General features: G+C 40.0%; 1 protein-coding gene across 2 annotated transcripts in view; it reads right to left on the bottom strand.

The window, feature by feature from the left end:
- LOC115573267 (epidermal retinol dehydrogenase 2) overlaps positions 1-12,862 on the bottom strand; it is an 89,200-nt gene that overhangs the window by 11,830 nt on the left and 64,508 nt on the right. The window contains exons 6-7 of one of the 2 annotated variants that reach the window (XM_030403978.1): positions 11,264-11,389; positions 2,060-2,550 (exon numbers count right to left, since the gene is read on the bottom strand). In XM_030403978.1, coding sequence (XP_030259838.1) covers positions 2,451-2,550; positions 11,264-11,389 — 226 coding nt within the window. In that variant the 3' untranslated portion in view covers positions 2,060-2,450. Of the gene's footprint in view, positions 1-2,059; positions 2,551-11,263; positions 11,390-12,862 lie in introns of those variants that run through there. The other variant, XM_030403979.1, reaches the window with a different exon arrangement.

Below are 12,862 nucleotides of genomic sequence, written 5' to 3'. Positions count from 1 at the left end.
TAGTAAGATCAATACTCCCAGTGATAAGATCCTCTGTGCATTTGTACTTTGTATCTACTTCAGAAAAGCTTTTCAAAGTACATAAGTGCTAGACAATAAATCAAAGGATTTCTGGTTTATTATAACTTTTTTGTCTTTAGGGCTCCAGAATGCAACCACTGAGTTGTGTCTCAAGACGATTTTTGGAAAATTGTATAACTTGTGGTTCCAATGCAGCTTGCAAATATGTCCCCTGTGTTTTTTTTTAAAACCATCATTGTGAACTCATCAAATTGGAGACCTGAGCCATGTTTCAGAAAGAAAACAACAGGCGTGGAGAAAGTAGCCAATAAGTTAAAACTACTATTTAAATCAGCGTAATCTAAAAAAATGCATCATTCACCAGACTAAAAGGTCCTTAATGCATGATAGTGCTGGAATTTTAGTGTAATTTTATCATTTTTATTTACACTACATTTTTAAATAGCCTGTAACCTGACAGGGAGGAAATTAAGGTTGTAGCAGCTGAAGAACAAATATGTCTCAAAAGGACAAGATATTATAGTGTGTTGGGGTAAGTGGGTGGAGTTTCCCAGCTACTTTAAGACAATGCGTTTAAGACCATAAGCCAAAGTCAAGCATGTCTAAATGCGCTCTACATCACCACAAATGTTACCTGTCAACCCATAATTGGTGTAGCTGTTCTTCACACCAATTCCACAAATGTTTCTAATAGATTACAGTTGTTGGAGTAAAAGCCATTCTCTCACCATGAGTGAAGTCAGGCAAATGGTTATTGATGTCCCATCTGTATTAACATGCCTGCAATGAGCTGTGTCCTGGTGTCAAAATATTGCATGTCCTTAAAGTTATTCTTTTGATTCCATATTTGCCCCAATAAAACTTTTTTTATGGGCCTTCAATATAATATATACTCTGACCCAGTGACAATGACTCTGTGGAGTTACACTTGAAAACATGACAAGGTTCAAACTGACTACATGTGTGAAGGTCCAGCATACATACCCACAGTTAAACATTGGATTGACTGATTATATGATTGACTGTGTATTAAAAAACGAAATGCACCTTATGTGGCCTCTGTCTTTATCATTAGATGAGTCTGTGTCAGATGGAGGGGAGGAGAACGAAGAAACTCAGAGTTTCCATGCTAACCAGCAGGTTAGCCTTACAGTGTCAGTTACTGTAGTAACTGAACCAGAAATTAAGTTCTCTCTTTCAGGAATGGAAAATCCAGAGTTTCCCTCATCTCAGGTTTAACATACTCATAATCCTGTTTTCTGAAACAAAAACTGCTGGTAATGTTTTTCCATGGCTGCAACAGGAACAAAGAGAAATAATTAAATCACAAAAGAAAACAACCCACCATCTAATCCACTTGTTACTCTACCCAGGAGATCTTTCCATCTAACCCCTGAAGATCAGCTCTTATAAACATGCAGCATAGTAAGCAAACAGCCATTTCATACAGATGAGTAAATTAGTGAAGTCAGGTGTAGTCTGCAGCCCAAGTGGACTCCCTGGAAGTCTGCAGGGTCCTTGTGGACTGGATGAAATGTGAGTTTGGACAGCCCTCGAGACACATGGACTTCCTGGGACCATGCTCAAAAGTCAGTGCCACCTGTTGGTCATTAATGAAATGACATCATATCTCTTTAACGCACGATTCAATGGGCACCACATTCGGTTCGCACAATCAATTCTAGGTGGTGTTACAGAACAAATTAAATTCGGCTGACTTTGGTAGCAGACGAGTGCAGAATTTTGTGACCAATTCATTACTTTCAGTATATTCAGTAGATTACTGCACGCATTGCACGGCAGCAGATATCAGCAGATCACCTACAATCCCATGTAATTTCATCAGAAAATGCACTAGTTTGCAGATTGATTTTTTGATGAAGAGCTTTAACCAAATCACTTTCGATCAAATTGCCCAAAAGTGTCAGTGTACACAGCAGTAATAGCACTTAAAAAAACGTCCTCTTAAAATGAATTATTGTTTTATAGGGATAGCATATATACCTTATAAAAAATAATCTAATAATGGACAAATATATATAGATATCTATAGATAGATATTTATTAGCAAAGCATTTATCAGCAATACAATTTATAGAGAGAAAATATAAATGTTGTTGTTGTTGCCTGTCCATTTAAATGGTGCTGGTGCTCCTAAAATTTTCAGCAAGAAACACCAGGGCTACTACAGGGACAAGTAAGTCTGGCGCCCTGTTATATGTTTAATATGTTATACATTTTGCTCCCTCATTCAACAACACTCAATAGACATGAAAATGTAATGTCCACACACAGAGACAGACACTAACACCATTTTCCATAACATCACTATAGCCCTGGTAGCCAATTAGATGGCTGTGAAAACCATTCAATAGGCAGAGATGCACAGAAGTTGTTCAGAAAAACATGGTAATAATGTTGACCGTGTGCTACTGCAGTTTGCAGGGCTGTCTGAGGTTAGTGCGGCACTCTGTTTCAGACAGTCCCAGGTAAGAGCCGATGAGGGAGGTCAGCTTCCACTGCAGGACACTGAGGAGGATGACGGAGGGACAGCATGAGGGCAAGGAAGAAATATACAAAATATTCCACTCTGACTTCACTTCTGTCATAGCTGAAGGCACTTCATGCATTATTCTAATTAATCAATATATATCATCTCTGTCCATTGGACTGATACAATGGAGATACCCGGCACCTCCTTTGTTCTGCTATTGATATTGCTGATGCTGTTTGCTTGTTTTTTCTAAAATATGTAACCATATCTCATACATCCATTAGATCGGTGTTTCTGCTTACAGGGGCATATGGACAGCGTCGAGGGGTGCTGGAGCAATACTTTGGAAAGAGGAGCATTGCTTGATTGTTTTTGTGTATAAAATATGAATAAGTTATGAAATATACATTTTTGGTAATAACATTTATAATAAGATATAGAAATTCAGTCATGAATTAAATTTCACTAACATGGTCTTTACCATATGAATTGGTATTCACTGTGGAGTGAGAGTGTTTTCCTCTTAAAATAACAACTACAAAAAATAATAATACCATACCAACATAAATACATACACATAGAAATTGTGTAATGTAAAATACATTTAATCATAAATGTAATTTACTTAAATTAATCATAAACAGATTAGTCATCACGATCAGGGAAGAAACTTTGTCTATATTTCATCTGATGGGGGAGGTAAAAGACCTGGATAATGAATGGGGGGGTGCAGCTATGTAAAATGATGGTTCCTATCTATTCGATTCTTAAGACTATGTCATGTCTTTCATTCATGATTTTCAATAGCATTTTAGAAGGCATTTTTTATCTGGTATTGTTGGAAATTCCGAATCCTTTTGCTTGCCTTGCACATCAACAGAGCAAACCAAAGCTAATGGCACAAAAGGTCAGCATAGCAACATATATGTTTTTCTATGACAAGAATTCTTCAATAGTATTGGTCTTCCGGGTCTGTTTTTTTGGACCTTAACTCCTTCTATTTTTTAACATACTTACTCAATTCAATATCAATCTCTAGAGCTGTGCGATATTACGATATATATCGTAGTGCGATATAAAATTGTCTCCTGTAGGATATAACCCTCTATTGTTTATATCGTAATTTTAACGTGTAGGCTACTTGATTAGCACTGTTGCTACACTAACGTTAACGTACGCTACGGTTGTAATTTAATACGCCATCTAGAGCACAACTCAATGTCGGACTGACCGTTGGATATCGACATTGAGTTCAAAACAAGCTATTGTATGAAAGTGAATGTAACTGCAGCAATGCTACTGCTTTGTGGTAGCATTTTTACGTCACCCACAAGGACTCGTTTCCGGCACCGGTCGCTCGGGAGTAAACAGAGGCAAAGCAGCATGGCGGAGACGGAGGAGAGCGCAATGGAAGACGAAAATAACGTTACTAGTAACGTTACATCAGACGCGGATACAGAAGCAGAACCCCATGAAGATTTGTGCCGAAAAGGGGGAACCGGAATTCCATCGTTTGACTTTGGTTTGGCTTTAAAAAGTCAGACACCGACCAGACAACGGTAATCTGCAAAACATGCCGCCAACAAGTTGTTACTAGCGACTCGAACACATCTATCTTTTCTACCACTTAAAGACACGCCAGGATATATATAGTTATAAAATTAGCTATATCATGATATAAAATTTTGTCCATATCGCACAGCACTATCAATCTCAATGATGAGAAATGATGTGCTGACTTTTCACATTCATATCATTCAGAATTTCAGAGATGTCAAAGTTTTTCGGTCATTTTTCCACATTAGGAATGTTTAAAAATCCCACATTATCAACTTTTTTTCCAACTTTCAAAACTCATCTACTCAGTCATGCTTTTAGCTACCACCTATAACTACAAAATATTCAACTGTCTTTGAAGTTTAGTTATAATGCAAGTCAATAAGAAATCCCTTCAAACCCATTCATTTTCAAACTCTTCCCACTCCTTCATAAATTCACATAGAAAACGTAATTGAAATGATTAAATGTTCACAAAGATCAGGGCTTTCTCACAACAACTCGTCTTTTTCATGTCAGTCATTCTTCTAACATAGTCCAGGGTTTCCCCCAGAAAACTTGCTAAGCCTGGTGGTAGGTTGGAAGGGCGGCCCACTGGCGGCAGAGCACGTTTTTTTTTGTGACAGGGGCCTGACACAGGTCAGCAACTGATTGATGGCAGTGCCCTATAGGTAACAGATTCATGACGTTAAGTGGTTACATACTGCCTTGCATTAAATCAGTGTTAAAAGTTCATTCGTATGGTGGGCAATTTCGTGCTTTAGGAGCCAGTAAAGGCATTTAAAAGCACCAATTATGTCTTCATGCTCCATATTAATCACTGGCTCGAATGCTGCAGTGATTGACAAGCCTACAACATGAGAACAGAGCAAGATAACTATTGGATATTTCATAATGGATATTTCATTATTATCAGTGACATATTTACATTTGAAACAATGTGGCATTCTGCTTGCTGCCATATGGATGCTGGTGCAATGGTAGAGAGACCCAACATGAGCATTCACCAAATCTTGCCTATAAGTAGTGCAAGGAGCTTCAATAAAAGCTCTGGTCGAGGATCCCTGTGTTGCCCGCTGGCAGTGGCAGCGACAGACTCGGCAAAACATACCTACAACCGAAACTTTGACTTTATTAAAACAGCTACCTCTAGGGATGTCCCGATCCGATCATGTGATCGGAAATCGGGGCCGATCACGTGGTTTCAGACCCGATCGGAATCAGACATTACAACCCGATCAGGGATCCGATATATATGTATATTTATATTTATATCTCATTATTTATTTTTTTTTCAGATCTATAATATTTCAAAACAAATGGGAAAAATGTGTGTGCACAAGGCACGGGTCGGGTATTGGTAAGCATAATGACCAGCCACCGCTGTCAACGTTTTTTGTGCCTCTGATTCATGTCTTCATGTCACTCCGCAAGTAGTCCATTCATTTGTCACGATGGAATTTCATTCAAAGCAGAGCTCCACCAAAGAGCCTGCAATTGTTGCGGAAGGTTATCTGATGTGTCAGTGTTTCCCCTATATGCATTCTGCTGCTGGATTTTCAGCGCCACTTCAGGTTGGATATTCGGCGGATATTCACTCGGGTCCAGCCGCGACTTTACTGAGGTTCACCCAGTGTTAGCAGCAGGAGGACGGTAAGCTCACCTCCCAGAGCCTCGCACTGAACCGCTGGAAATTGATTTAGGATCGTCATTAGCACTAGCATTAGCATAAATATATTGATACAAAATAATTGCTGTGTTTTCGATATCTTCCATGTCATGTGACCCAGTGACTCCAATCCAGCAGCAGATTGTACTAGTAAACTGGAGAAATGAGACACAGCTATTTTTCATTGATTTTAGTGCTTCCTCTATTCTATATGAATATTAATTGGCAGAAATTGTTTCCATGTCATGTGGCCCACTGACTTCTGAAGCAGATTCTGTTTCCATAAAAAAAATATAATTATATAGAAAATAATGGTAAAAAAGTTCTCTAATGCTCAAGAGGTTGGATGTGTAGGGCGAACTATTTCTTTCTTAGCTGAAGCAAACAACAGGACAAAATAAATGTAAAGAAAGACAAAGTGGAGCCGTATATTTTCCTGCTTTTTTGTCCTTTGCCAATCACACCTGATAAGTGTTAAATGATAAAATACGGTGAATAAAATAAAAAATAAGGGACATCCTGGTTCTGTTTCTTCGATCTTCTTCATTTTTTTAATGTATTATAGAAGGTGGTGTGTACTGGGCAGAATGTAGACAGCTAGTTGAGGACTCAACTGACTCTCTAGCTCTAAACAAGTCTAAAAACCTGGTTTGCTCGTTAACTGCTCCACCAGCCACACTTTTGACAAAAGACACAGTCTTTTGTGCTCAGGAGACTCTACCATTCATCATTTAAGTGATAGCATTTACTATCATTGAGGGAGACGTATGATAGAGAGAGCCTCGTCTAAATTCACCATTAAATCAACTCTCACTGGCCCTTTTCACACAGAGACTCTGCATTATCACTACAACGAAGGCTCGTCTTTAAGTCACCTTTATTTATTCACACTGAACCAAGCAGCACCAGCATAACACACACCAGTGTGTCATTTTATATAAGCACACTAGTGCTGTGGAAAGAAAAGGGGTGGGACGGTACGCATCATGATGAAGACATCCATGTTTTTTTTTTATGTTTACAATTGATAACATAAACATGTACCAGCTGACTGTTTAGAATCATATGGATGCTGTTATAATGTGTTGTGATTGAAATCCATGCATCCTGGAAAGTGACAAAGTTATGTTGTTTGCTCTAAATTAAATAATTACATAATGGCCATCAGTTAACAGGATGCTGTCTGGTTCTCTCACTCGTAGGGAGGGAGGCTGTTTTGTGGGGGAAAGTTCCCTGAAGTCTCAGTCAGGAGGGCTGACTAAGAATCAGTTTCACCTGCTCTGGTGCAAATGAAAATGACACCAGATGCAGTGGAGAGGCAAAAGCAAGACAACCCCCTAAAAAGGGAATGGTTTTGTATGTGGTGGCCACAGACAATTGCTCTGTCCGCATCCTTCCTCACCGATTCTTCTCTTCTGATTGAGCGTGTTGCCATCATTAGCTGTATTCTGAGACTGCTGGTAGTGCTGCGAACTGTGAACTGTCATTGTCTACTGACATTACGTACTGAATTGAACCATACTGCACACTGTTTACTGTCTACTGACAGTTGCAGCACCATGCACACTGTTAAGTTAATCCAGCTTTTGAGTTTATCAGTAGTAAACATTTGTATCAATGATAATCATAGCTGTGATTTTATACACTGATTATTGCAAGGAAGCAGAGGATACAGAAAGTCAGCCACATCCAGTGCAGACAGATCCAGCTCATGGAGATCCAGACAACAGCACAGTTGTTCATCGGATCCAGGATGAGACTAAAGGTGTGTTTTTACACACCGAGGTATAAGCAGGTGAAGATAAAGATATACATAATAGTAAGAAAAGTACAGAGGCTTTCCTGGTGTTCCCTGGTCTTATGAAATATCTATTTGAAGGTAAGCAATGCCACTTTTCTAGATTAGGCTTACTCTAATCTATAATAAAAAAGGAATGTCTACATGAAACAAAGAATTGCATTTGATTGTATTGTATCATATACTGAAACCAGATCGAATCGAATTTGAAATATTGATTCGTTCCATAAAAAAAAAAAGTATCCTCTCTGAATCGTATTGTAGCCAATGTATTTAGATACATATCAGCTCGTCTTATAAGAGAGAGATGCACAACTCTAGGAAGCACCGCAGAATTTTCTCAAATTAGTTATGTGCAAGGGAACTAAGTGATCTTTTATTGTAGAAATATCAAAACTATGAGGATGATCATCTTTGAATAGACCACTTGTACTAGTCATGCTGACCTCAGACCATTTACTTGACGTCAGACTTTCGGGTTCATGTCAGGGAGTAGAGGGTGGAGATGTTTCTCTCACAGCAAAGCAGGGTATGAAAGACGAAAACACAAGTCTGAATAAAGTCACGGTCAATACTCAGGACTGTACTGTAACAGTAGTACAAGCTAGCATTAATGTAGTTATTTAGCTAGACCCATTACTAGGATGAGAGTTCATCTTCAATCAACAAACATTCTACAATTAATTTGCAAGCCTTTACCATTACACCACTTAGTTAGATAAACCATATATGTGGTTCAAAGTGGCACTGAATACTGTAGTATAAAATAATCATAGCAAGTAGATAGTGGTCAGTATAAAATAACCACAGTTAGTAAAAATAGTGACTAATGGTAACTGATAATAACTGTTATAATAATCAAAGTAAGAAACGAAGGGTAATAAATGTGAAAGAGTTGCTGAAACATACTACTGGGCACCAGCTGACTGAAAAGTGCATCTACTGATTAAAGCTGCTATAGTCAGATGATGTGAAGTGTGAAAATATAACAACAAATCTAAGAATTAAGTCATATAACCAAATATGTAACATTGCCATTAAGTTCAAAAATATTGTGCAAAGAGTGATCAGATATAATGGGATGCATCAAGAAAGGGACTGAGTTATCAGAAAACCTGCAGGCCCGAAGGCCACAGTTTCTAAAAGCCAGCGATAAGGACACAGTGAGAGCTCCTCCATAAAAAACCAAAGCGAGGCGAGGAGCAACTGGTCAACATGCAGTTCGGCATGTACGCCAATCTTCGCGCAAGCGCAGCAGGTAATACTGGGTTTTTCCACAAGAGGTACAGGGATTTTCCATAAGAAATATGGTGTTTTTCCAAAGAGAAATAGCAGTGTCAGCAGAAATTAAGCAGAATAGTGATTGGTTGAGGCCATGTTGTCAGAACGGACACACCCCCTTTTCTGTGTTTAAAAAAGGATGCTGAACCTCGGGTCAGTTTGTTTTTTTCATGGATTTTGTCTGTGTCTGATCCCGCTCTTTTTTGCCGGCAAATAAAGTTCTATTGCACTCAGCCTTGAAGACTCCTGGTGACTTTTTGATCTTTGAAATCTTTTGGACCAACGAAGAAAAGAGAAGTCGTTATACGACAATACCAACGAGCCACCTGCACAAGTTGAAAGGATCAACAGACAGGCTGCTTAAAGGTATATTCCGGTGTAAGTTTAATCCATGGTCTAACACACCGTGAAACTGTGTTAGACTCCCTCTCGAGAGATCAAGTTAGCAGACCGCTAATTTACAGAGTTTTATCAACCTCAGACATGACCGCTTGACAACAATACACTGCAGTAAATGGATCCAAATATAAACCACCACCAAAAAGCCACAAATAATGCACAGAACAGCACCAAACTTCAGCAACAGTACAAATAGAGTCTCAGCACATAGTCTGGGGCATTAAAACTCCACTAGCTTAGCTGGATTTCGACTGAAAAGATGACTAAATTTACCACTCTTCTGCAGCAGCTTCCTGTTGATGGGAAGTCCCGACGACTCGATTACCCAGTGCAGTAGAGTTCCACAGCTCATGGATGAAAATGTATGATTATGACTCCATGGAAAAGCAATCAAAGTTCATATGTGTCTTACTTGAAAGTTTATAACAGTTATTATCGAGAGCGGACAGGAAAGAGGACGGAATTGAGCATTTCTAACCGCACTCGGTAATCGTCACGTCAGGACTTCCCCGACCCGGAAGCTGATGGAGGAGAGGTGAACTCTGTTTTTAGAAATCCAGCTAAGCTAGCGGAGGTTAGATGCCTCAGACTGTGTGCTGAGACACTATTTGTACTGTTGCTGAAGTTCAGTGCTGTTCTGTGCATTATTTGTGGCTTTTTGGTGGCGGTTTATATTTGGATCCATTTACTGCAGTGTATTGTTGTCGTGTGGTCGTTTATGAGGTTGATAAAACTCCGTAAATTAGCGGTCTGCTAACTTGATCTCTCGAGAGGGAGTCTAACACAGTTTCACGGTGTGTTAGACCATGGATTAAACTTACACCGGAATATCCCTTTAAGGCTGGGTTCATACTGCAGGACTTTTGAAAAACTGACCAACCATAAAATCTGGGTGTGTCCTGGACCTATGGAGAATCTTCACAGGTGTTCTTCTCTCTAATGTCAAACCTGCACACACTACAAAATTATGTTTCGGGAGACACAGTCAACATGGGCTGTCTATTCTTCCATGAGGAGGGAGGAAGCAGGAGGGGAGATTTTAACTGTCCGTTTTATCATCTGTGAACAGTAGTTGGCCTATGCTAGGTAACCTTAGCCTCAAGGGCTAGGGTTGTTAGCCATTGCTTGGCAACACAATCAGCTGCTCTGGGATACATCTCTCATTGGCTGTCCTCCACATTTTGCTTCCTAAACCGCAAACACATTTGATATTTATCAGGACAACCCTGATGAGCCCGGAGCAGTTCAGGAGGTTTAAAACTGGATCTGTACACCTCTCACCTCACAAGATATATCAGACAACCTTTGTCCCCGGCCATGATCTCCTCCCAGATGTCTCCTCCAATTGGTGTGAGGGGCAAATTGGGGTTCAGTCAGCCTGATACTCCTTTGTGAGCCCGGCCTAAGTCTCATCTAAAGTCATATTATTGTATTATATTGTGTTAATTGTGTTATTGTGGGGCGGCAATAGCTCAGTCCGTTGGGGCGGCAATAGCTCAGTCAGTGGGGAGGCAATAGCTCAGTCCGTAGGGACTTGGCTTGGGGACTTGAAGGTCGCCGGTTCAAGTCCCACCCGGACCAAAAAAGAATGATGTGGACCGGCAGTTGGAGAGTGCTGGTTCACATCCTGGGCATTGCCGAGGTGCCCCTGAGCAAGGCACCGGCCCCTAACACTGCTCATTGGGCGCCGTAGCATGTGTGGCTACCCCTTCGCTCATCTCCTCTACACTGTTTGTGTGTGCGCACCTGTGTGTAATGTGAGTGGAAAAAAGAATTTCCCAATTTGGGATTATAATAGTACATCAAAAAAAATAAATAAAAATAACAACCACTGTTTAACTTTACTTCTTATCAAATGATGACAGTAATGGTCTATTAGGTTGTTTGCCAATAGAAACCAAAGGAAGTAATCAAAGTACTATTTGAGGATGTTAAGCTTTCACATTTTGATAATGGAACTGTGGAAGATCCTGATAAGAGGTGTGGAGAGATGTGTGTCACTTTAGTGCAGTAATTTGGAAGAGAAGAGAAAAGGTAGACTGACTTCTTGAGAGCTGCGATGAGGTACATGCTCTTGGGCAGCAGCAGGTAGACTTGGTCTGTGAGCACAGCATGGATGATCTTCTTGGCTACATAGTCTGGATCCAGGATTGGCAGCAGCCTTGGCCACCTGATGAAGACAAGAAAAATGATTAAGTTAAAATACAACTGCTAACAGCACCGAACCACTTACCAACAACCATTACATTCTGCACTTGCCCTCTCAGACATGACTTGTGGCTTTGTAGTTCTCTTTAAAATGGCATTTCCAAACAATCTGTATTAATTCAAGTTGACTGATAACTTACTTTAGACTTTATGGCATGTCCTAGAGAGGCTATGGCTGAATGTCACAATGTGGGGGAGAGTGGAATGGGGGGCACAGAAGTAGAAACACAAAGCAAAGACACAAAGTGTGTGCAGCAGAGTCATGTTTGCGATGTTTACCACATTCACGGACTGCTACTTTATCGAAAAAATATATTTATGTAGATTACAGCACACATGTAATGCTCTACAAATTGGTTTATGTTTTGTTAAAATGATGTTTATTTACTGAGGTGTGGCACACAGATACTGGTATACATAAAAAAAGATGCATATTTTATATAGTGTGAACTGTTGCGGAATTTCTAAGTAAAAAGGAAATTTAGATTTATCTTATTGCTTGTAATAAATGATGAAAAAGTAGTTGTGTGAGCAGTTGTATATAGAGCTGTCCCAAACGATTATTTTTCAAACAATTATTTTTCTATTTTTCTTTAGGAGCGGCAGCGCAGCTTTCTGTGTGAACTACATGGCGGTTCGTCTTTATTCCAGCGGTGCTTCGCACTGTGTGAATGACCAACGGCGGAGAATTGACGAACCGCTGCTGCGTTAATGCAGCGTCTCTGTGTGAGAGGGGCTATTCTCAGCCTCTGCAGGTACTACCACTTCCTGTTTGGGACGACGGGGTCGACGCAAATTATTCATGTCGACGAATGTATGTCGTCAATTACGTCGACGATTCGTCCAAGCCCTAGTTGTATATAAGACTGAGGACACCATATTGAGATGAATCAAGATGCATCAAGAATTGTTAACAGGTAAATCATAATTGAACCAAATGATAAGGCCAGTAAAGATTCACACCTTATATCTCTATTGCCCCCAACTCAGTCTTCACACACCTGGCGAATACATCAGAATGCTGTCTGTTGACTTCAGCTCGGCATTCAACCCAATCTCACCCATGAAAGTTCATACTCTGAGGTTTGTTGAGGAAGTCCAAAATCCAGTTGCAGACAGTTCAGATTGTCAGTCACACCTCCTGTTCGTTAGCGCTCAACACCAAAGCCCACCCTGGTGCTGTGTGCTCATCCCCCTCCTGCTCACACAGTACACCTGGGATTGCACCCCCAGATATTAAGAGGATGATGTTACATATTTTGTGAATGACATGACCATCATCAGCTGGATTTAAAAATTATGAAAGTTCAAATTGGGATTTTAGAAAAGAGGAGGCACAGAAACACACCCCTGTCTATATCAGTGAAGCTGAGGTGGAGCAGTTCAATGTGTTTAGAGAACAATGGAGAACTTGTCATGGACATCAAACATTTTC

This window comes from Sparus aurata, chromosome 21 (genome assembly GCF_900880675.1).
Source record: "Sparus aurata chromosome 21, fSpaAur1.1, whole genome shotgun sequence".
Taxonomy (NCBI): Eukaryota; Metazoa; Chordata; class Actinopteri; order Spariformes; family Sparidae; genus Sparus; species Sparus aurata.
This window is presented reverse-complemented; position numbering and strand designations above follow the sequence as displayed.